Source organism: Nansenia antarctica (genome assembly GCF_963989245.1).
Source record: "Nansenia antarctica genome assembly, chromosome: 12".
In the NCBI taxonomy this organism is placed as follows: Eukaryota; Metazoa; Chordata; class Actinopteri; order Argentiniformes; family Microstomatidae; genus Nansenia; species Nansenia antarctica.
The window spans coordinates 7,363,313-7,388,426 of record NC_137682.1 but is presented as its reverse complement, the minus strand read 5'-3'; the positions used below and the strand labels follow the sequence as shown (position 1 = coordinate 7,388,426).

General features: G+C 42.7%; 1 protein-coding gene across 1 annotated transcript in view; it reads right to left on the bottom strand.

The window, feature by feature from the left end:
• Positions 1-9,582, bottom strand: part of LOC308168810 (low-density lipoprotein receptor-related protein 8-like) — a gene marked incomplete at both ends in the record, with an annotated part of 78,541 nt that extends 68,959 nt beyond the window's left edge. The window contains 2 exons of the mRNA XM_080543454.1: positions 8,555-8,674; positions 9,516-9,582. Of these exons, the coding sequence (XP_080399580.1) occupies positions 8,555-8,674; positions 9,516-9,582 (187 nt within the window). The remainder of the gene's footprint in view (positions 1-8,554; positions 8,675-9,515) is intronic.
• Positions 9,583-25,114: the final 15,532 nt, after the last annotated feature.

Genomic DNA, 25,114 nt, shown 5'->3' with positions numbered 1-25,114 from the left:
GACTGATGAGAGACGAGTGGGTGGACGGTGTGATCTCACAGCCACTGCCAGCGACGAGGTTTCACTTTCTTTAAGTGCAAAAGCGTCTGGGGCTTTTCACAATTCTAATCCAGGCTCTGTAGGAATTCAACTTCAGCTAAGCCAATCAGCAGCTATAGTGAGTGGAAATGAAAGGCTTTTAACTACAGCTAATGCAGCTTGGAAAGGAAACATTACACTGCTAAACTATACAGTACTTAAGAGGCTGTTTGGTGAAATTGGGTTTCTATTTCAATATACAAGTTACACCTTAACTGCTCCTCCTGAGACATTACCAACCCCTAGCGCTGCGTCTCCTGAGACACCTGCTATGCCTCCTAAGACTCTACTGCCCCTTTGTACTGTCTCTTCAGTGCCCCCCCTGTACTGTCTCTCCAGTGTCTATAATCAAAATAATAACAAATAACATTTAAATAAAAAATTCCCAATGACAGCCAGTGGCCCCTGGCCTGGCCTGAGCTAAATTACGCCTCCTGCTAGAACTGGTGAATTGATGATTCACTTCCTTAGTCAAATGTATTGATTGTAAGTTGCTTTGGAATAAGGCATCTGCTAAATGCCCAAAAATGTAAATGTGAATGTAAAGACAGCAGCTTATGCTGAAGTCATTTCAACATCTGCATTTTGTAGGTATGTTTCCTGATTCAGAATGCAGATCTGCATTTGCAGAGGAAAGCAAAAGACATATATTTTTGGAATCAGAGAGCAATGTGCAGATAATCAGAAAAAGTGTGGTGGATTAAGAACGTCAGCAGGTCAGAGTCAAAGGAACTGGCATTTCCACAGAGCACCAAAAAGGAGTACCGGTAGTCCTGGAGGCCGAGTATTTGGTAATGTGTGCAAACATCCTCCCATGTCGACCTAATGTGCCATGCATTCTGCCTGAAAGGAGCTGTCTGCCTGTATAGCCCAAGCCCCAGCACCGGGGGGTCACAGAGCAGGCAGCCTCTCTCTGCACCAGCTCACACAGAACCAACGTGTCTGATTCATCTCATCACCGAACCCGGCTTGCTCATTTTCACCGACCAGACAGATCGTCATGTAACTTAAAATGGAAACCACCTTGAAATAAAACGATAAAGAGATTTCAACCAATAGCCCATTACTTAAGTAAACACTCTGAAAGCACAAAATGTTTAAGTCATTAAGGATGCTAGTTGTGCCAGTCAGCATGTGGCGGCGTCACTGTGGTGAAACTACTCTGTGTTCACAGCCTCTGTTCTCTACTAGCCATTTGGTAAAGTGTTTCAGGATACCCAGCTGTGCCTCTGAGGAGATCAATCCATGCGGCACTTGAAAACGATAGCAATCAGAAAAATAAATCTGTTGCGGAGCACCCATTCTCACTGGACACAAGAATATTAGGAGAGGGCGCTTAGGTGGCGTAGCGGGTTAAGCGTTGATCATGTAACCGCAGAGTTCCCGGTTTGATTCCGGCCGGGGAAATATCCTGCATGTCATCCCTTCTCTCTCTCTCTCTCACCCATCCTTCCTGTCTAAATCTCTACTGTCTCTGTCACAATAAAAAGGAAAAATATGAGTGGGACTGCCCCACTCAGAAGAAATAACTTTAAAAAAAGATATATATATATTACGAGGCGATTTCTGTCATACTGTACGCCGCACTAGAGAAAGCTGGTGTGACACAGAACATTTTGTTGACAAATAGCTTTTTTTTTTACACTGAAACATAAGAATACAGCATTTTAGAGTTGCCAAGTCATGGCAAGTTAGATATGGCTGAATAAAAAAAACAGTCAAGACTGTCAGTTACCTTCTACTGGCCTTTCCAATTGCACAACAGAACAGAAGTCAGACAGCCATCGGAATCAATTTCTACTGTTGCTTTAGTGTTGAAAGATGAAAAATAATTCTAAGCAGCCGAAACCAATGCACCAATTTCAGTGAATTCATGAGGATTAATACCAGAATACATTTTTCAGTGTTAAAGTTAGGTTTTTCCGCAATTAAGATATTAAGTAATCTTTTGCAGATCATCCATGGCTGCCTTTGTGAATGTTGACACACATCGAAAAATCTATTATTCGTTCATGAAAATGTTGAGTTATGCACATCCCTAAAAATGCACTTTGATTTTCAATTTTCAAAGGAGCTATGAGACGTGAATGCATACAATGCACACTGTCTACTGAGAAAAAATTAATTTGTCTCATTCAAAATCTCTGAAGGCAATGACATTCAAGTCTACAACTTATGAAGCAAACTAAAGTCCTTCTCCCAAACCAAAGGTTGGAAGAGTGAAAAGGGCATGTAGTGAGCAGCAGTTCACTTGCTGTTGTGAGTGATGCATCCCTCCCCCATTAAGCCTCCCATCCCTCCCCCCCCTCTCTCTCTCTCTCTCTCTCTCTCTCTCTCTTTTTTTTGTCTCTTGTCACACGCTAATCTGAGATAATAGCCGGATTGGAGCAGCGGAGACCTTAATGACTCTGGGAAACGGGGCGCAGGGCAGTAGGCCAGCACAGCCGGTGGTGACCAGAAAGACGCCCCACACACTTTACCCTAACCTGACAGGATCACACAGAGCATGGATGACTGACCCCAGGACAGGACAGATCACAGTGCTCCTGAGTAGGGGTGGGATAAAATATTGATACTGCGATTATCTTATCGTGGCATCTTGCGATACAATTATCGATTCACATCACCAATGCTACTGTATTTATTTCTTTAAAACCTTTAAAAAAATGCATCATCAGTGTGATACTACTAGGCCTACTGCACTGTATGTATGATGATTGTATAATGATGCATATTAAATATCCAGTAAGAATAAGAGAATAATGATGAGACACCCCAAAAAATGTACGTGTGCGTAAAATGTCTGTGTGGACCGCGAATACTTTTGAGATTTTTAAGTGGGCCTTGAGTCCAAAAAGCTTGGGAACCGCTGAACTACATGATTCCATTGAGGAATCTCAATGAGGAGTCTCCTCGATGCATATGCAAAAACATTGCAGAAGATTATTAAAAAAGTCATTGGCCGAGACACAAACAAACAATTTCCCCAACTCTGACTGTTTTCTACCTTTGTCTCTCTGCCGTTCCCTAGTTTCTGTCATCCCTTCCTATAACTCACTCTCTCAGTGTTCACTGATGATCTCTTTACCTTCCCTTCCTTCTCTCATCTCACATCCCTGTTTCTGCAACTAGATAACATCACCATAGTGTTAACCACACACTGAAAGAAAGAAAGAAAGAGGGAGGGAGTTGGAGCATCCCCAAAAAATCCTCTCGTTTTAGAAACAATATTCTCTTCCAACTAGGTTGTTTCACAGTGAACATCTGAGGTTCCACATTAAGCAGAGCAGCCGGTCTCTCTCTAGACATCATTATAGCAGGGCATTAAGGGGTTTGAACGGGATCTAAAACAGCAGGCTGCTCTTAAAGATGAGATGGGAAATTAAAAAGAAATGCAATAATTGGAAAATTAAATGCTGGGAATAGGCAATAGGACAATAGATGTGAGACACACAGACCAGAGAAAAAAAGCTTTCTCGCTTTCTTTTACCTTCAGTATCTGGGATGCTGTTCGTTCTCCTATGAATTTGGCCTGAGGACTATTGTAAGGTCGTTGTTACCTAAACCAACTGCATCGCTAGGCTATCTGCTGTCTAATGAGGGAGAACAGGGCTATACACCCTGAGATGCCTCAAGAATGAGACCCTGAGATGCCTCAAGAAACAACACAGCAAGCAGGAGATGCTGGTGGCCTTCTACCACGGCGCAGTGGAGAGTATCCTCACCTTCGGCATCTCCAACTGGTACCACAGCTGCACGGCAGCGGAGAGAAGCGATCTACAGAGAGTCGTGAGAACAGCACAGAGGATCACCGGCGCCCCCCTCCCCTCTCTGGAGGAGCTGTACAAAACACGCTGTCTCAGGAGGGCCTCCAAGATCTCCAAGGACCCGACCCACCCTGGGCACGAACACTTTGTCAAGCTGCCCTCGAACAGGAGGTACAGGACCCCGGCCGCTAAGACAAACAGACTGAAGGACAGCTTCTACCTGAACACAGAAAAGGCCTAAGTTCTGGGCCCAGGACAGTCCGGACGGATTGTATGGCAGCTAGTGCTGAGGCACAAACATGTACATTTTCAAGCCTGCAAACTGTGACACTTTAAAATAATGTGAAAAAAATACTTTCTTGTGAAATATGACAACCCTAGTTGACTATCTGTGCAGTATAGTACAGTGGATTGTGTACATAGCATCTATTGATGTAAACCAGCTCCTTACCTTCTTGTGATTTTATGCATCTATGCTTTTTCCAAAATGTGTTTCTTTTTCCTTTCCTAAACACCAGGGGAGCCTCCCCTCCTAAATTTCGTTGTTTGGTACCTGTACTGTAACAATGACAAATAAAGTCTATCTATCTAACATACAAAGATCTGAATATTCATTTATGTAGGAACACTAGTATTTTGTCAATAATAATATCTGTTAAACAATAAATAACCAACATATGAAAGGCTTTAATTTCTGCTGTCAGAAGACATACTACAAACACTTGTTAAAATCTTTCTTCCTCTTCCCCAGAGCACAACAGGTCAGCACTGCAGTAGAACCACGCTGCTGCAGCTCAGAGTCATGACTAAGCTCTGCCCGCCAACCAAACTTTCTGACCCCAAAAAATTACTTCCTGATAGAAGAGGATCGCGGTGGAGTCAAAGAGATGCGTTCAGATACTGCCGAAGAAGAAACCCACGTCCAAACGGAGGCTTAGTAATCAGTAAATAGACAAACACTACAGGGCACACGGCAGAGATAAGAGCTCCCATTCTCCTTCTCGTCGCCTCCAAGAGAGATGAGCTGTGTGAGCTTTCTCTCTGATACAGAGAACAGAGGAGTAAGTGTAACAGTAATCTGACTGTGACGCAATCTGATGTAAATGGACACCTCTCGGAAATGAGAAAGACGTCAAATTCGTCTTTAAAGTTTTTTGTTTTTTTTTTCAGATTTTCGTTTTTTTAGCTAACATTCAACTCGAAGATGTGAAGTACCCACTCGTTATTTTTCCGAACAGTTTTAAGTTCATTAAATAAGTGTAATCTATAACACAATGACTTTCTTGTTGTTTGTTGTTTCTTTCTTTCTTGTTGTTTGATGGGGATTCATTATCTTTGATGGGGATTTTCTGTGCTTAGTGATTTCCGGTGTAGCAACATTCAAATACTCATGTCGTCTTCAATTTGTTTCCGATTTCAATGTATGATGCATCACTTGAAAGCTTACAATCTGTAGTTTAAGCACATGTAAAAAACAGAAAAATTATTTCGCCTACAGGTAGCCCTATGCTATCCTGGGAAACAAACAACGAAGCTCTCTGAAGTCGACATGGGCAATGTAGAGGGTCTCTCCTGGTGAAGTTATCAAAACACCCTATTAAATTCTTATATTAAATATTGTCATTGGAAACACCCTATTAAATTCTTATATTAAATATTGTCATTGTCATTGGAATAGATCTTAGTATCGCATAACTGGATGACAAGCAAAGGAACAGAAGAAGGGGAATAGGCTGGATCAGAGGAATGCAGATAAATCAAGACACAGAAATATTACGCTAATATAATCAGTGAGAAGATTATGGCAAGGGAACATTGTTCAGAGTTGGCAGAACACTAAGGAGAATTCCTTTGTAAGATCCTCTGCTGTCAACTTGACAAAGATGAGAGGAGACGCTCTGCATCTTAAAACCCTGGATGGAGGGCACCTGGGTGGCGTAGCTCACTAATGCGCATGCCACGTAATCACAGGGTCCCTCCTGATTCAATTCTGGCCATTGACCTGTCCTGCATGTCGTCATCCCTCCTCTCGCTCAGCCATCCTTCTTGTCAATCTCTACTAGGGGTGCAACAGTTCAGTTGACCCACGGTTCGGTATCAACCGCGTTTTTTTGGGTCACGGTTTCGGTTCACACAGTGCATCTGCTTGGATGTGTGAGGGGGGTGGGTCAGCAGGGACTATGGGGTTAGATCAGAGAGGGCAGCAGGATGGGGGATGGTGTGGGTGTGTAATGGAGATGTATATATGGGGTGGATGTGAGCAACAACAGAGCACCAATATCATCCACTGGTTGTACTGGTTTCACCACGCACCTGTCTACATATGAAAATCACTATAGCACTTACACATATGCAAGCCGGAGGAACACGGTAAGCAGCTTCCCATCTGAAAAAACTAACAAATTTGTGGCTATTCAACCAACTAAACATACTGTATGGTTGTAACTGTTTAACCAGCAAAAACATCTCTAAGAAAACGTCAGTCCGAACACGTTTACACTTCACTGCCCAACACTGCCTCTCGATTTCCCTCTCCCTTTCTCTCTCTCAATTTAAGAAAAACAAAAAACAACAACAACAACAGGAGACTCAATTACAAGCCTAGTGGATGCTTTATCATATTTAGTGTGATCTTTAAAAAGGGGTCAACTAAATTGTTTCTGGCCAGGATAGACCGTGTGAGCACCTCTGTCTCTGCCCAACGTCTTGGCACAGCACCAGAAGGTGAACTGTCGGAGGACACTAGCCATAATAAACTGGCTTATAATATGGCAATCAGCCTTATCTGTGTCTGCTCAAACAGAGCTGCTGGGACACATGGAAGCACGGAAGCTTCAACGGTGAAGGCTGCAAATAAACGTAATGAGACGTAATGTTGTTGAAATAACATAATCATCAAGTGGCAGGCGAAAAAAAATGTGCCTTTTCGTAAGAATGTTTTGGCTCATATCCCAAATGCCATTGAGAAAAAAAACAAATCATTTGGTTGGACAGATAGAATAATGAAACAGGTCCACAATGTCCTATTTCTTTCATAACAGAGATATTTAGGGAATGAAACCGACAACATGACAAATGTCTCACGGTATCGAGGCTGTGGAATAGTGACACATGAATGTTTTAAAGAGAGAAATGCTCCAAATGACCTGTTTTCAGTTGGAGGCCTGAGGGTTAGGGGAACATCCTGCTGGTCTCACAGACACAGACCTCCTAACACTTTACTACAATATCAGAATCCATTTTATATGTGGTTGTGTGTGCGGGTGTGTGTGTGTGTGTGTGTGTGTGTGTGTGTGTGTGTCTGTGTGTGTGTCTGTGTGTGTGTGGGTGGGTGCGTGCGTGCGTGTGTGTGTGTGTGTGTGAGAGAGAGAGAGAGAGAGAGAGAGAGAGAGAGAGAGAGAGAGGGAGACAGGAATTCCTCTCCAGCCTTATTTCAGACAAAAGAGGGAAACATGGCAAATGTACAAAGCTGTTCAGTTTTGGCACCGCTTTTTTGTTTGTTTCTGTGTGCACTCAACTGAAACATAGGACACACAGGCTCACAGAGAGAGAAAGGGAATAATTGCTCTTGTATTATTTCTGCAAGGATACCACTTGACAGCATTCTGGCTACTGTACGGTCCGTCAAAGCTCTATGCATTAGGTCTACTACAGTCTACAGTCTACTAACCCTTACCCTATATGTCGTCTGATCCTGACCCCTAACATAACCCCAAATGAACAGCCTGGAACTACCAACAGCAGGAACTAAATCAACTGCACACCATCTGGGATTAGAGCGTCCAAAACTCAGTTGTGATGTTGACCTGAACTCCTCTTTGTTCCCCCCCCTGCCATAGGGGTTTGGACTGTTTTTACGGTTAAACCGAAAACCGGGGTCTCTGAAACGTTTTTTTGGTCAAAACCATCATAAATTGCTATATTGTAGCGGACACCACTGTGAGACACTAATAACTCACCAGTATGTTTCTATGTTGGGAATTGGGCAAGGGCAAAGGTATTTTTGTATTTATTTATTTGAAATTGCATTTTTTAAGCACTGCTCGTGAAAAGTATTCGAGCAGTGTTCGACCAGAAAGGATAGGGCTTAATCATTTGAAATTGGCGGATCAGTCAAAGCCCTCCAACACTATCATTTTGATTAAATTGTCTGATTTTACCCGGAAAACCGTGGTTTCGTTCAGGAACGGTTTAACGGTATCAAAAATTGGAAACCATCCAACCCTACCCTGCCATGTAATCTTGTATCTTCTACCCCCTGCTCTTTCAACCAGGAAGCATTCTGTGAGGCACTTGCTTCATGACCGACACAGCTTCGTCAGAGTCCTACACTTAATAGCAAATAGGCCTAAAAAGATATGCTTACCTATAAGATATTATATAGATAACATATATATATATATACAGTGCATGCTGCATGTGTTCTAATAGGCCTACCCACATTTGGACTGACTGGTTTAAATGCTTCTTGTTGTGTATTATTGACACTCCTATGTTTGGACTTTATGGTACCCCGTCACACCCACTGTGTTGACATACAGTATGTCTGTGTGTGTGTGTGTGTGTGTGTGTGTGTGTGTGTGTGTGTGTGTGTGTGTGTGTATAACTTATTCTCATGACCACTCCTTCAGCTTCTACTCTACTTCAGTCTCCCTTGTGGTCAAGTTGTATCATTAAAGTAGTATAGTGTGTAATACAACACTTCTTACCGCAGTTCTCCTCGTCGCTGTTGTCTGAGCAGTCGTCGTCATCGTCACACCTCCATATGGTGGGTATGCACCTTTTGTTGTTGCACTGGAACTGCCCATCCTCACATTCCGTCTCTGTCCCTACAAGGTAGACACACACACACACACACGCACACACACACACACACACACACACACACACACAGACACCCACACACACAGACACAGACACACACACACACACAGACACAGACACAGACACCCCCCCACACACACACACACATCAACAAACACATCAGCAAAATAGGTCAAGGTAGACACACACACACACACACACATCAACAAACACATCAAGGTGGAGAAACAGAAACACACATCATCATCGACGTGGGGAACCACGGGCACGCGCTTCCTGCAAAGCTACAACATCACGCGTGCACGTGCGCAACTGTCATTTGCAAATGAATGCCTCATTATGCAGAATATATTCATATTCAACCAGAATGAGGACTTCTTTCAGTACACAGTGAATAATAGTATTTTGTTGAACAGAAAAACTGTACAAATAAATAATTAGTCAGGGACCGAATGTGAGTCATTCCTAATGACAGCGTTTAGAATGCAGCGCCCGGCGTCAACCTATTCGTTGCAATAACAAAGATGAATATTATTCCACTGTAGGCTATAGGTTGCCATTTAATGCTGCACCACTGGGAAACACTTGTGCAATGTGCGCTTGTGCACTAGACACACATTCACTATCAGTTTTAGCTTTGAATCCCCAATATGCGTTGAATCCCGATAAATGCTGTGCTGTTGTGCTGCCTTCTCGTGCAGCTCTCAGGACAATGAGCGGTTTTCCCTCACATCGTTTGAACAGAACAGACTTCCAGACAGTCGCAAAGCCTATGGGCACAATTTCATCTCATGAACGTGATTTTTTAGGATGAAAGAAAATATAAAATTGCAGTATTGCACCAACCTTTTGAGGAATAAAGTTTTAAGACTAACAAATGAAAGAGTAGTAGTTTCCTTATATCCGTCCACATGTCTGGAGGAGGTGATGTGATGAAGCTCGTCCACAAACAAAGCCTGGTGGAGATCCGTTCTTCTTCTAGCGATGCGACGGCGGTACACCCCCTCCCCTCCCCTCTCACTCACTCGCATTCTGAATCAGTGACGACGCCGTGCATGGGCGGGGATTATACTGATATAATGATAACAGTAATAATAATAATAATAATTTTCGTGTATTTGTATGTATGTATGTATGTATGAATATATTTAAAATATATATAATTTCTTATAATTTATCTATTTCTTTACTTAACTTTTTTTTTAAATGTTTTTTACTACCATACAGATATTTGTTTTTTTTATCTACTCACTAAATTGTTGGTAAAACTGGTAACTTGTTTATATGTGTGGCTAGATGGACAAATCTATATGTACAGTATATATGTATGCAGACATGTTTGAGAGGGAGGAGTGGGTGGAGGGCAGGGAGAAAAACAGAAAATATTCATGCCTTTTTCAATGTACATATCTTCTATACTGGAATAAAAAATATTATAAAAAAAATAATAATAATCAATAGAATAATATAAGTCTGTATTTATTAATCCAACCATTGCTTTCATTGTCGGCGAGAACATGATCGTGATCAGAACATGAACATCATTTGGAAGGGGATTTTTCTCTTCCATGCAAAACAAAACACCAGAGTCGAAACCTGCATGAACGTGATGAGATTCACATACTGTACATGCAAGGCAAAGCAAATGTATTTAGCCTTAAGCATTATATTCATACAAAGTAATGTAAACTCATAGGGCTTTACATAAAGCATAAAATAAAATAGCAATTAAAAAGTGAAACATGAAAATGGGTCATCATATAAAATTAAATACATTAAAGATCTTAAAAGTAAGATACAATAACAGTTTAAAATGTTCAGGTTTAAAATCACTAGATAAAAACAAATCCTAACACAAAAACAAATCCTAACAAATCCTAGCCTAACTCTTTAAAATACACTTAATTAATAGCCGAACAGAAAATACATATAGATGGGGCTGACCTAATATTTTGTGACATTATGTTCCAGTGTTTTGTATGCATATGGTATTAACCTATAGTATTTTCTATAACTGTGTTATACTATATTTTATATAGTTTATATAGTTATTTATTTATTTACAGTAGAGAAACTGTACAGGGAGATGTAGAGGTCTCAGGAAGGGCAGTTAAGGTGTAGCCTGAAGACAGGGTATTCAGTCTACGGTGGAAGATAGGAGTGACTGCAGTCCTGACAGCAGTAAGAAACTCGTTCCACCAGCGGGGTGCCAGGACAGTGGTGCCACGGCGATGGGTAGAGCGATTGCTGCATCCACTTAGAGGCAGTGGTGCCACTTGGCCAGCAGCAGGTGTTTGGGGGCTGACCATTGCTTGCAGGTAGGAAGGGTTGTTGTTAACCTTTGTCGCCTGGTAGTAGGCGAGCACCAGGGTCTTGAATCTGATGCGAGCTGTTACCAGGAGCCAGTGAAGGTGTGCAAAGGAGAGGGGTGACATTTGGGGAGAATTTGGGGAGGTTGAACACCAGACGGGCGACAACATTCTGGATGAGCTGCAGAGGTCTGATGGCGGAGGCGGGGAGCCGACCAGGACTGCGTTGCAGTAGTCTTCTGATGTTGTATGTAGAGGAAGAATCTGCAGGAGCGTGCTGTCGCTGTGATGTTTGCTGCACAGGATGAGTTGTCATGGACCACCCCAAGATTCTTGGCTATCAGGGAGGAGGTCATCATAGAGTTCTCTACTGTGATGGAGAAGTCTCAGAGAGGGCAGGCTAAACCCCAAAAGTTCTGTGTTGGAGTGTGTGTGTGTGTGTGTGTGTGTGTGTGTGTGTGTGTGTGTGTGTGTGCGCGTGTGTGTGTGTGTGTGTGTGTGTGTGTAAGAGAGAGAGAGAAAGAGAGAGAGCACAATCACGCCTAACCAGCTTGATCCAGAATCAATTTGATGGCATGACACAGTTAAGTGAGGGAGAGGGGATAGGCTAAAGAAAATAAAAATGGGGCTATGGGGTCAAGCTATTCTGTGCACCTGTTGGTGTTCATGGCTGGATTTGTTCACAACAGAAGCTCAATTCAGCTATCTGTTATGGTCGGAGGAGAACGGGACTGGACATGATAACTTCCACCGTCACTGCCTTGCACCCCTTTGCACTATGTTGTATCTATTCAACAATCCCAAATGTTAATAGACTACTCACCAAACAATTATGCAAAATCACACTTCTCGTCTATATGCAAATGGTGAAGTGGAACCCAAAGGCGATGGTTTCCTTTAGCAGCAGTGGGAGGGGTTAGGGTTGAGAGAACAGCACTGTACCCCTCATTAACCAAACTGCACGGTTGTTGGTCTTGCTTAATAACACAATGAGGTTACTGCACTGTAGAACAAGGGCAACAATGGTATTCACAGTGTCCACAGCCACCAACCAACTATGCTGTCAAATGTAGGCCATGACCACTGCTGACAGCATAATCAGACATTCTAATGGAAATAAACTGAAGTGGAATGTAATCCCCCTCCTCTCTCCCCCCAACACACACACACACACACACACACACACACACACACACACACACACACACACACACACAGACACACACACACACACACACACACACACACACAGACACACACACACACACACACACAGACTCTCTCACACACACACACACACACACACACACACACACACACACACACAACCTCATAGCCAATCAGGACACCAAAGAGAGAAAGATGAACACGTGTTCTGTTGTCATGGATGCAGGGATTTGTGATGGGTTAAAAACCTGTTGGAAGCTGTTGTGGTGGTTTGGACATAATTTTTCTCATCCGTTCCAGACATTACTGTCTGGAACTAAATGGACTGATGACATCAACACACCATGTCCATGTTGTCTTGTCTGTGACCTCTCTGACCAAGTCACCCACGCATGCCTTTAACAGTGAGAAAAATATGTTTGTTATTGCCAACAAAACATTACAATTGAGTGCGATGAGTAGGCTCAGACAACAGAATGACATTTTTTTTCAAATAATCAGAGTATCAGTATATCAGTCAATATTGTGTGTACTGTAACAAAGCATGTTAACTTGAATCAACTTGAATATTCTTCAGAAATACCTCCTGGTATTCCAAAACAATTAACTTCTATGAGAGGAGAAATACAATAAATTACTCTCTCTCTCTCCCCCTAGCAAACTAGTGGAGACAGTGGGGGCCTAATGATGTCACTGGTTCTGCTTTCCTCCTTCTCCACAGGGCTATGGGCAGAAGGCCTTAGTTCCCTGGTCGCCACTATCTGATCTGACTATGCTGAAATATATAATTTAATTTAATAATTTTTGCCATTTAGCAGACGCCTTTATCCAAAGCGACTTACAATTACGAATTACAGGGACATTCCCCCTGGAGTAACTGAGGGCTAAGTGCCTTACTCAAGGGCACACTAGTAGTGGTGTGGCTTCAGGCGGGATTCGAACTCACAACCTTCCGATCACAAGTCCAACTCACTATCCACTAGACCACCACTATAAATGTATGATTTTAAATAACCCCTAACCCTAAGCATAACCTCACCTTATGCCTAACCCTAACCCTAAATGAAGGGGGAAAAGCAAATTTACTAATTTACATTTTGATAAGATAAAACATTAGTCATCGCATTTGACATGCGATCGGGTTTGATGTTGTAAAACTGAAATAGACCTGATATAATTTAGACTAGATGATTGCTGGTAACAGTTCACCCAATGGTACATGGTGGCACCATGACTGTTCTGAAATCCCCTTAGAGCTTTAGAGACCAAAATTAACTGGATCAAATTTAAAACTAATTTATTGAAGATAACACAATGCCTACATTGAGTTTTCAGCCCATTTGCTGAGGAGAGTGGATCATGATGACTAAATGTAAATTAATTTGGCACACTCTGGATGGATTAAGCAGCAGGCTAACTACATCATAGAAAGAGAGAGAGAGAGAGAGATGTTTGTCAATCGATTGCAGCAATGTAGAAATCCCAAAGGCAAGATCTGCTAAATGGTTTTACAAAATGCATTTATATAAGAGCTCAACTGGCTGGGGAAACGTAATTAAAAAGAACTGAACTGAATACAGATTGTTTTAGACTCACTAAACACGTTAGGGTTAGGGTAAGACTGAACACTTTATTAGGAACACTACTGGGTAGGGCCTCCCTTTGCTCTCAAAAGAGCTAGCCTCAATTCTTTGTGGAATTGATTCCACAAGATGTTGGAAACATTCCTTTGAGATTCTGGTTCATGATGACATGATTGCATCACAATTCCTGTAGATTTTTCAGTTGCACTTTCAAGCTGTGAATCTCTTGTTCTACCACATCCCAAAGGTGTTCTATTGGATTCAGATCCGGTGACTAGGAAGGCCACTGAAGATCACCCAACTCTCAATGTCATGTTCATGAAACAAAGTTTGAGACGACTTTTGCTTTGTGACATGGTGCATTTATCATGGTCAGCAACAATACTCAATTAGGCTGTGACGATGATTGATTGGTATTAACGGGCCCAAAGTGTGCCGAGAAAACATTTCCCACACCATTACACCACCTGAATGAATGAGAAGGTGTAGCCTACAGGTGTTCCTAACAAAGTGTAGAGTGAGTGTATGCAAACATCCCACCCTGGGAACGAACACTTTGTTCGGCTGCCCTCGGGCAGGCGGTTCAGGACCATGTTCGCAAGGACAAATAGACTGAAGCTCAGCTTCTACCCCAGGGCCATTCAGGCCCTGAACACAGCAAAGACCTAGGTTCTAGGCCCTGGACAATCTAGACAATTTGATGGCAGCTACTAGATTGTAATCAAGTGCAATACTGAAACACAACTGTGAACATTTCAAACCTGAAAACTGCGACACTTTAAATGAATGTGCAATAACACTATGTGCAATATGACAACCCTCCGGTACATGGTTCAGAGATAGGAAATGTTAGGATATGTATAGCATAGCATAGAGTACAGCACAGTGTTTTATTTGTATAGTATAGTATAGTGGATAGTGTATATAGCCTTTATTTATGTAAACCAGCTCTTTTTCCTTCTTGTTTTTAGTATTTTTTCTTTCCTAGCACCAGGGGAGCCCCCCCTCCCAAATTTCGTTGTATGGTACCTGTACTATATCAATGACAATAAAGACCATTCATTCATTCAAATGCCTTGTGCTGACATTGTCTAGTTTAAAAAAACTGCGTTTTGAAATACCGATAATAAATCTCACACTGCAGTGCAGCCTGACATTTGCATATATAACATGATTCAAATTACATTATTTTGCTAAACGTTTTCTGGTGTAGCTACTCGTATAACTTGAACTATGTTCATGGCATCCAACGTCATTGTTTTGTGGGTCTGCCACTGAAAGAAAAGAACGCAGAATAGCGGGCTCCGGCGCTCTCAGAGTAGCGAATTTACAAAATGATACCAAATGTATCCATATTAATTAGGGCAGGTGTGTGGGAACCGTCGATCGTTCTCTTTCTCACGGTCAGCTCTCAGAGTAGCGAATTTACAAAATGATACAAAATGTATCCATATTAATTAGGGCAGGTGTGTGGGAACCGTCGATCGTTCTCTTTCTCACGGTCAGTGACGTGTCAATCAAAGGTTCACGTCAGGTTCACGTCAGGTCACGTCTTTAAATGACAATTGTGTCAGTGTCAGTGGCAGTCGTGAGGGAAGGTAGCTAGCTAGCAAGAAATCAAATCAGTGAGGTAAATCTGACTTATAAATCGGCCTTTATCGTGGCTAGGGGAGACATTTGATTTCACGATGTCAAATATTTCAAGACCACCACTCAGATTGTAATTTAAAGTGAGCGAGAAAAGTCTCTTCATTGTTTAGCTTAACCACATGCTCTGCGCCTAATTCTGTTTTATGGACTGTGAGAACAGACGTGATAACAAAATCGCATGGAATTGTAAAAAAAAAAAAAAAAAAAATAATGGCTGCGTTCGTAAATTCGCTATGGAAATCTGATCAGCACTCATGGAATGCATCTTGTCCAATCAAATGACTTAGTCCCTTGGTGACGTTGAACCGAGCGCGGGCTCCGCAAAATGTATCAAAATGTAGGGCGTATACAAAATGTATCAAAATTTATCCATATTAGGGCGTAGGTGTGTGGGAACCGAATCGTCCAATTTCTCACGGTCAGTGAAGTGTGGCAGTAGCAGTGGCAGTGGCAGTCGTGAGGGAAGGTAGCTAGCTAGCAAGAAATCAAATCAGTGAGGTAAATCTGACTTATAAATCGGCCTTTATCGTGGCTAGGGGAGACATTTGATTTCACGATGTCAAATATGTCAAGACCACTTGACTTGTCGTCCGTCTCACACGATCCCAAAGCTCCGCGGAAGCCCAAGTGTGCCCGGTGTCGCAACCACGGGATGGACGTCCCGCATAAGGGCCATGCAGGCAAGTGTCCCTTCCTGCAATGCGCCTGCTGGAAATGTGCCCTGATCTCAACCAGAACCAAGATCACGGCGGTTCACAGGAACCTAAAAAAAGCTCAACAAAAAGAGGAAGAAAGTGCCAGTGTGACACACGGAGGAGGGTCGTCGAGGCCGGCGAGGGTCGAGGGTGGCACGGTGGTGGACCTCAACCTCAGGGCGCTGGAGCGGGAGGGCTCGGCCACCACATCTGGACTACTGTCCCGCCCTGGAGGAGACAGTCCTCCATTCATCCAGAGGCCACCCAGACGGTTTGAGGGAGCGAACGGTAAGACGTACGCCGAGCTGGAGCCGGTCTCCCCTCTGGATCTGGACCACCCTCCGGTGGTGGAAGAAGGAGTGAGCCCCCCCAGCCCCCCGGGGTATCAGAGGAGGGCCGCCCGGGCAGACACCAGCCCCCCGGGGTCTCAGAGGAGGGCCGCCCGGGCAGACGCCAGCCCCCCGGGGTCTCAGAGGAGGGCCGCCCGGACAGACACCAGCCCCCCGGGGTCTCAGAGGAGGGCCGCCCGGGCAGACGCCAGCCCCCCGGGGTCTCAGAGGAGGGCCGCCCGGACAGACACCAGCCCCCCGGGGTCTCAGAGGAGGGCCGGCCGGGCAGACACCAGCCCCCCGGGGTCTCAGAGGAGTGCCGCCCGGGCAGACGGGGGTCACAGCAGCGGGGACAGACGCTACGTTTTCCCGCACAGGAACGACGACGAGACGACGCCTCTTCACATGATGAATATCAGTAAGTGTGGATCATTTTTCGGCGAAACTTCCGAGGTTATTTGAGTGGTGTGGAAGTGATTTGAGTGGTGTGCGATTGCGATACCATTTTTTAAAAGTTTGATAACACTGACTTCAAGTTCAAACATCCACTATCAAGTCAAGTTAGCTTGCAACATCTCAGGAGGGGATAGTTTATTTTGGCGCCATTGTACTTTTTGAATAATGTCATTGCCCCAGTACTTTTACTCGATGGGGGGGATTTCTGCATGCCAACCAAAATGAAATTACTATGAGGAAAATGAATTTTATTGCTTTATTTAAAAAATTTAAAAACCGAGTTACAATAAGTACATTTGTCTCAGTAAGAGAGAGAGACACTCATCATTGTAAGTAAAACCATCGATAAGAACAAGTCAAGAGCCATCGGCAGTCAGGGTGTTAGAGAAAACTGTATTTTCTAAAAACGCTTTATCAAATTATTATTGTTATTTGTTATAGATGTACATGACCAATCCTATTGTGCTCAGGGATTAAAGTTCTCCGTCGCTACGACGGATTTATTCCAAGTTGTGACGGATTTTACCTGGTGTAATATGATTTGTAGAGGCATACAATCTATTTTGATGTTGGTATTAGGTATATAAATGATATATAATAGCCTATATAGCCTACATATAGGCCTTTATTGGCTACAGCTATGCCTGACAGTAACAGAGCGGGGTGCACTGACGCTGAACTCTCACAGTGAGAAGGAGGTGGACATGGTGTGTGGTTTGATAAAAGTAACCCCAGCTCAGTAAATCATTCAAACTCAGTGGTGGGCCGTCAGGGCCAGCAAGGCCTTCTCTGTTGGCCTAAACATCATCCGAATATCAATTTAATTTTGATATATTTCCCCACAAATATGTATAAAATTATTCCCTTAGTCTATTCTCTTCATTCTTTCCTCTTGGTTGCGCTGCTTCCAGCCAGTTGGAGGGCTGGCCTTTAGCTTTTATCCAATCATTTCATTTCATTTCAGCCATATAATGTGTTGCCAGGGTACCAAGAAATCTGCCCGCCTGCAGATTCAACAGTGGCGCGAGTACAGATTGTAATTTAAAGTGAACGAGAAAATAACTGTCGTCAGATCTCGAGTTGGCGAGCAAATCCGACGAAGGCGCCTGCTGATTGGCGGAGCACCTGATCAGCACCTGCACATCTTTTGATTGGATACGCAACTGCACGTCTTTTGATTGGATACGCAACTGCACGCCTTTTGATTGGATACGCAACTGCACAACGGCTTTGCATTGATGAAACCAGGTAGGATGAACGTATAGTTCGCTGTCCATTCCTCTTTAAATGACCTGTTTCCACCGTCAAGTCGTCAACTTTCCTCTTTAGACCTTTGGAGAGTGACATGATGTTTCTCTTGCTAGCTAGCAGGTTAAATGTTTAGCTAACTTCACCCGGCAAGCAAACAACCAATCCAATAATAATGTGACCTTGTAAGTCTGGGAGGAGGGGGGGAATAATTATCAGAATAAAAGTATGTTACATAATTATTAGAATAAGTTAGGCGCTACATCGTCAGTCCACACATTTATTATTCAAAACTATGGAAAAGGGTGAAACTACGTTTCAACGTTGTTGAGAATCACAACACAAACTCGCTAGTCAAGCCAAAATACTGCAGCGAAATGGATTGGACTGCTACCTAGTTAACTAGAACACTACTTTACATTGTTACCTAGTTAACTAGAACACTACTTTACATTGTTACCTAGTTAACTAGAACACTACTTTACATTGTTACCTAGTTAACTAGAACACTACTTTATATTGTTAGCAGGCTCACAAAACAAGCCGTGTTAGTTGACTAGCGATGTGTCATTGATTTTATACAACGCGGAAATGTATTCACATTTTTCGAAAGAAAAGTCAAAGCATTAGAACGTAGAACGGAAAATCGCACGCGCGCTTTGCGCACGAAAAAAAAAAAAGCGTTGCTTTAATCCCTGTGTGCTCTCAAGGAATTCATTAAGAGCAGCAATGAAGCTGTAGTGCAGTCTATCATTTGTTAAAAAACAAAAAACAAATCTCCTATGTTGACAAAAACATAAACAATACAGTAATAGCCTATGTCATTACTGATTACCGCTTTTAACTGTCTTTATGAGGTGCATTTGTGCTTGTTTTCATATCAAAACAAATGAGAAAATGTGTGCATGATAGCAGATGTAGGTGCTATGCCTTATCTATTCCCTTAGATGCCTCCCATTTCCCTGGGGACTTTGTCATAGCAGAGGTGGCCCAGAGAGAGGGCTACAGACGGGAAATGGTGGCCATACCGCTGCCCTTCAAGTTCTTCCCGCCCTACCCCAACACCTACGCTGCCTGCCCAGCCATCCTGGCGAACATGCCACATCTGCCCCCGGGCAGAGACAACGACGGCCCAATGGGCTTCCCTCACTTCCCCCATGGCGCTATGCACTACCCTCCTCCAGAGCCTGGGCCAACCCATGTAAGTATGCCCTCCACAATGCTAGCTGCTGGCAGGCAAACTTCACTCAGTGACAATATACAGTAGTACACTGGCGGACTCAGGGGGGGGGGCAGCGGGAGTTGAAAAACGTCTCGCTTAAGTGCCCTTTTGAGTGGCGAAAATGAGAGGATGTGCCCTATTGGTGCCCCTCCAATGGTCTAAATTTGACCACGTGCCCCCACAGTTGAAAAACGTCGCACTAAAGTGCCCTTTTGAGTGGCGAAATTAGAGGATGTGCCCTATTTGCTGCCCTTCCAATGGTCTAAACTTGACCATGTGCACTGATGGGGTCCCATGTTGTGCAGTAGGTGCCCTTTTTTTCTTTTCGCCCCTGCCCTTCAAACAGCCTGAGTCCACCACTGCAGTAGTATATTCCTTGGCTTAGTTTTGGAGGTCTATGGCTTCATGTTAGAACATATTCTCTGTATTGTATTTATTGTTTACATTGTTTAGTGTGTTTTTTGTTGTTCTGAAACACTTTGTGACACTTCTATGTAAAAAGTGCTATACAAATACATTTGATTGATTGATTGATTGATAGTGGTGATGTTTGTCTATAGATAATTGTTGTGATCATTAACACTCATAACATGATCATTTGAAAAGACGGACATCAGGTTGTACAGTAAGTGAATGTGTTATTGTGTTACTCTCAGGATGGCAGAGTGCCCTTCTTTGCCCCACACCCCTTCGTTTCTCCAGGGGGCTACCAGGAGGAAGTGGGCCAGAGACAGCCACCACAGCAGCCCTGTCACCCAGAGGACAGAGGGCCCGGAGCAGGTGGGTTTGGCTGAGTGGCTGTAGCCTCTAGCTGGGGAACAGAGACACAGTGATGGACAGAATGCAGCAGTAGAGCATTTCTTCAGTAGTCTCAACTGAGAATGTTTTTCAAAACAATGCTACAATACTTAGGTTTTTACAAATGTCATGAGTATTATTAAATCTCACTTAATGAGAAAACTGGCATCTCCCATCGGTCACTATTTGTTGGCTATCTGGTGATATGGACGTCTTTGAGTGTCTAGAAAAGCGCTATAAGTCTAATGTATTAATATTATTTATTATTATTATGGACGTCACTTTAATCCGGCAGTTCTCAAGGTTTTTATGCACCAATCGATTCCTCTAGTGCGTCTTTATCACATTCATTGACGAAAAGGACGACTCGCATGTATAGGTGGAAGGGAACATTCATTGTGAGCACGTAAAATGTGAGTCTCACAACGGCTTTGCATTGATGAAACCAGGTAGGATGAACGTATAGTTCGCTGTCCATTCCTCTTTAAATGCCCTGTTTTCACCGTCAACTTTCCTCTTTAGACCTTTGGAGAGTGACATGATGTTTCTCTTGCTAGCTAGCAGGTTAAATGTTTAGCTAACTTCACCCGGCACGCAAACAACCAATCCAATAATAATGTGACCATGTCAGTCTGGGAGGAGGGGGGGAATAATTATCAGGATAAAAGTGTGTTAAATAATAATTAGAATAAGTTAGGCTGCGCTACATCGTCAGTCCACACATTTATTATTCAAAACTATGGAAAAGGGTGAAACTACGTTTCAACGTTGTTGAGAATCACAACACAAACTCGCTAGTCAAGCCAAAATACTGCAGCGAAATGGATTGGACTGCTACCTAGTTAACTAGAACACTACTTTACATTGTTACCTAGTTAACTAGAACACTACTTTACATTGTTACCTAGTTAACTAGAACACTACTTTACATTGTTACCTAGTAATAGTTATTTGTCTGTATTATCTTGTAGATAGTACTAGTTTTTCTGTCTGTCTTACATGTAACGATGAATTGAGAATCAAGGACCCCAATTGAAATAAGCCAGTGGCTTTCTTGGGTTTTTATCCTGTTAGTTGACCTTGTATGTAATATGTACTTTCATGTACCTACTTCTGCAAATCTTCTAATAAAGTTTTCAATCAATCAATCAATCAAGTTAACTAGAACACTACATTACATTGTTACCTAGTTAACTAGAACACTACTTTACATTGTTAGCAGGCTCACAAAACAAGCCGTGTTAGTTGACTAGCGATGTGTCATTGATTTTATACAACGCGGAAATGTGTTCACATTTTTCGAAAGAAAAGTCAAAGCATTAGAACGTAGAACGGAAAATCTCACGCACGCTTTGCGCACGGAAGGAAAAAAAAAGCGTTGCTTTAATCCCTGTGTGCTCTCAAGGAATTCATTAAGAGCAGCAATGAAGCTGTAGTGCAGTCTATCATTTGTTAAAAAACAAAAAACAAATCTCCTATGTTGACAAAAACATAAACAATACAGTAATAGCCTATATCATTACTGATTACCGCTTTTAACTGTCTTTATGAGGTGCATTTGTGCTTGTTTTCATATCAAAACAAATGAGAAAATGTGTGCATGATAGCTGATGTAGGTCTGTGCCTTATCTATTCCCTTAGATGCCTCCCATTTCCCTGTGGACTTTGTCATGGCAGAGGTGGCCCAGAGAGAGGGTTACAGACGGGAAATGGTGGCCATGCCACTGCCCTTCAAGTTCTTCCCGCACTACCTCAACACCTACGCTGCCTGCCCAGCCATCCTGGTGAACATGCCATATCCGCCCCCGGGCAGAGACAACGACGGCCCAATGGGCTTCCCTCACTTCCCCCATGGCGCTATGCACTACCCTCCTCCAGAGCCTGGGCCAACCCATGTAAGTATGCCCTCCACAATCCTAGCTCCTGGCAGGCAAACTTCACTCAGTGACAATATACAGTAGTACCGTATTTTCCGCACTATAAGGCGCACTTAAAAGCCTTTCATTTGGTCTACATTTTACCATGTGCCCCCATAGTTGAAAAACGTCGCACTAAAGTGCCCTTTTGAGTGGTGAAATTAGAGGATGTGCCCTATTAGCTGCCCTTCCAATGGTCTAAACTTGACCATGTGCACTGATGGGGTCCCATGTTGTGCAGTAGGTGCACTTTTTTTCTTTTGCCCTTCAAACAGCCTGAGTCCACCACTGCAGTAGTATATTCCTTGGCTTAGTTTTGGAGGTCTATGGCTTCATGTTAGAACATATTCTCTGTATTGTATTTATTGTTTACATTGTTTAGTGTGTTTTTTGTTGTTCTGAAACACTTTGTGACACGTCTATGTAAAAAGTGCTATACAAATACATTTGATTGATTGATTGATTGATAGTGGTGATGTTTGTCTATAGATAATTGTTGTGATCATTAACACTCATAACATGATCATTTGAAAAGACGGACATCAGGTTGTACAGTAAGTGAATGTGTTATTGTGTTACTCTCAGGATGGCAGAGTGCCCTTCTTTGCCCCACACCCCTTCGTTTCTCCAGGGGGCTACCAGGAGGAAGTGGGCCAGAGACAGCCACCACAGCAGCCCTGTCACCCAGAGGACAGAGAGCCCGGAGCAGGTGGGTTTGGCTGAGTGGCTGTAGCCTCTAGCTGGGGGACAGAGACACAGTGATGGACAGAATGCAGCAGTAGAGCATTTCTTCAGTAGTCTCAACTGAGAATGTTTTTCAAAACAATGCTACAATACTCAGGTTTTTACAAATGTCATGAGTATTTTTTCTTGTCACAATAACCACTGCTGTCTCTTTCCCCTCTCTTGCTGCAGGTGGGCATCCCATAGGCAGTCAAGGGTCTGAGGAGAGCTCTGTGGGAAACTTATACATCGATACCTCTTCATCTCAAGAGACCATATAAGACCCCTCACATTCACCATCTTGCTCCCTGCTGTGTAGCTCTAAATACATCTGGGTTACTGCAGTAGTATATTCCTTGGCTTAGTTTTGGAGGTCTATGGCTTGATGTTAGAACATATTCTCTGTATTGTATTTATTGTTTACACTGTTTAGTGTGTTTTTTGTTGTTCTGAAACACGCACTCCTCATCGGGATTCCTAGCAGCTTCCTCCAGAAACTTCAATACATCCAGAACAGCGCTGCTAGGATCCTGATGAGGGTGTGCAAATATGATCACATCACCCCCATCCTCAAATCACTTCACTGGCTCCCCGTCTCCCTCAGAATAGAATTCAAGGTCTCCCTCCTCACCCACCAGTGCATCCATGGAACTGCCCCCCCCCTACCTCAATGAACTTTTAAAATGTACAATAGAAAATATTAAATGTACAATAATTGAACAATTTTTACAATAATTCTGGACTGTTAGTGACAATATAGTGTTTTTGAGAATCTCACTAAGGAAGATTCAAAAAAAGAAAAAAGAAAAGCAACATGAAATCATATGCAAAATAAGTCCTCTATTTTAGGAAAATGTTATATTGAATTGTTTGAGTTCTTTTATCTGTTTTACAGTTTGAGTTTGATGTTATTTATCACAGTTCAGTTCATGTTCTAAGCCTGTTCATAAAGTTTTCTGAAAATCAGCGCTGCTATTGAAGAGTTCTTAGAATAGATGCAAAGTGCTGTGGTGGCGTATCTCTCCCTCTCTCTCCTACCTCTCTCTCTCTCTCTACCTCTCTCTCTCCTACACACAGTCAATCCTAACATCACCACTAGACAACCATAGGAGACCCCTTACATTTAGACAAGGGGACACACAGTCAGTCCTAACATCACCACTAGACAACCATAGCATACCCCTTACATTTAGACAAGGGGTACACACAGTCAATCCTAACATCACCACTAGACAACCATAGGAGACCCCTTACATTTAGACAAGGGTACACACAGTCAATCCTAACATCACCACTAGACAACCATAGGAGACCCACACACACATATATTATTGGAAGGCAAACTTGGTTGTAGCAGCTCCGCAGTCGAGTATGAACAGAAACGCTTCCAGTAGGGAAGACTCAACAGAAAGTCCAGCAGAAGTTCACCAGCACACGCACCTGAGGTAGCGCTGGATGTGTATTTTATTATTATAATATGATTATTATGATTATTATTATTATTATTATTATGATTATGATTATTATGTATTATTATTATTATTAATAATATTTTGGTATTATGATTCGTAAACCAACAAAATAATCGTCTATTCTTCTCATCTATTCTACAACGACAGGCAACACTGCAGAGATCCTAACTTCTGTGGTAGTCGGAGAGCTCTCCTTCTGGTCTTGGTCAGCACACCAATGTAGTGACACATACAGTTTTGTTTAACCAAAATGTAATTGATATAATAATGTTGATATCAAATCTACGTCATCAGCATGAAGGTGAATGCACCTCTGGTATATTTCAGTACTGCAGCAGCAGCGCCGCCCAGTGGTCCAGCTGGGATGGTGCAGGAACCTCATTGCTATGGTATCACTTCGGCATCATGTATCCTTGGTAACCACACACACGCTGAACGAACACACACACATCCTGCAAAGAAAACATCAACAACAGAAAACCTTTAGAAGACTTTAGAATGGCACTAGTCTAAACATCCGAACCGTGTTCAAAGGAGCAATCCAGATGTTAAAGTTAGTATTATTATTATAAGGACATTAGCTAGCAAGCTAACCCGAAACCCCTGCTAGTAGTGTACGTGTGGTGTCTTTGAAATTGAGACGGTGGTCGAAAAGGTTTGTTTAAAGCTACTTCATAATAATAATAATAATAATAACTTTATTTGTATATCGCTTTTCCTGCAAACGTTGCAGCTCAAAGTGCTTTAATCATTATATAATCTTAATTTAATTATTTTAATTTTGTAACTTAAATGCAATATTAAAAGGATGGGTTTGAACATATATGTATGCTTGTTTTATCATACAGACAGAGACAGGTGAACATAAGGACCAACC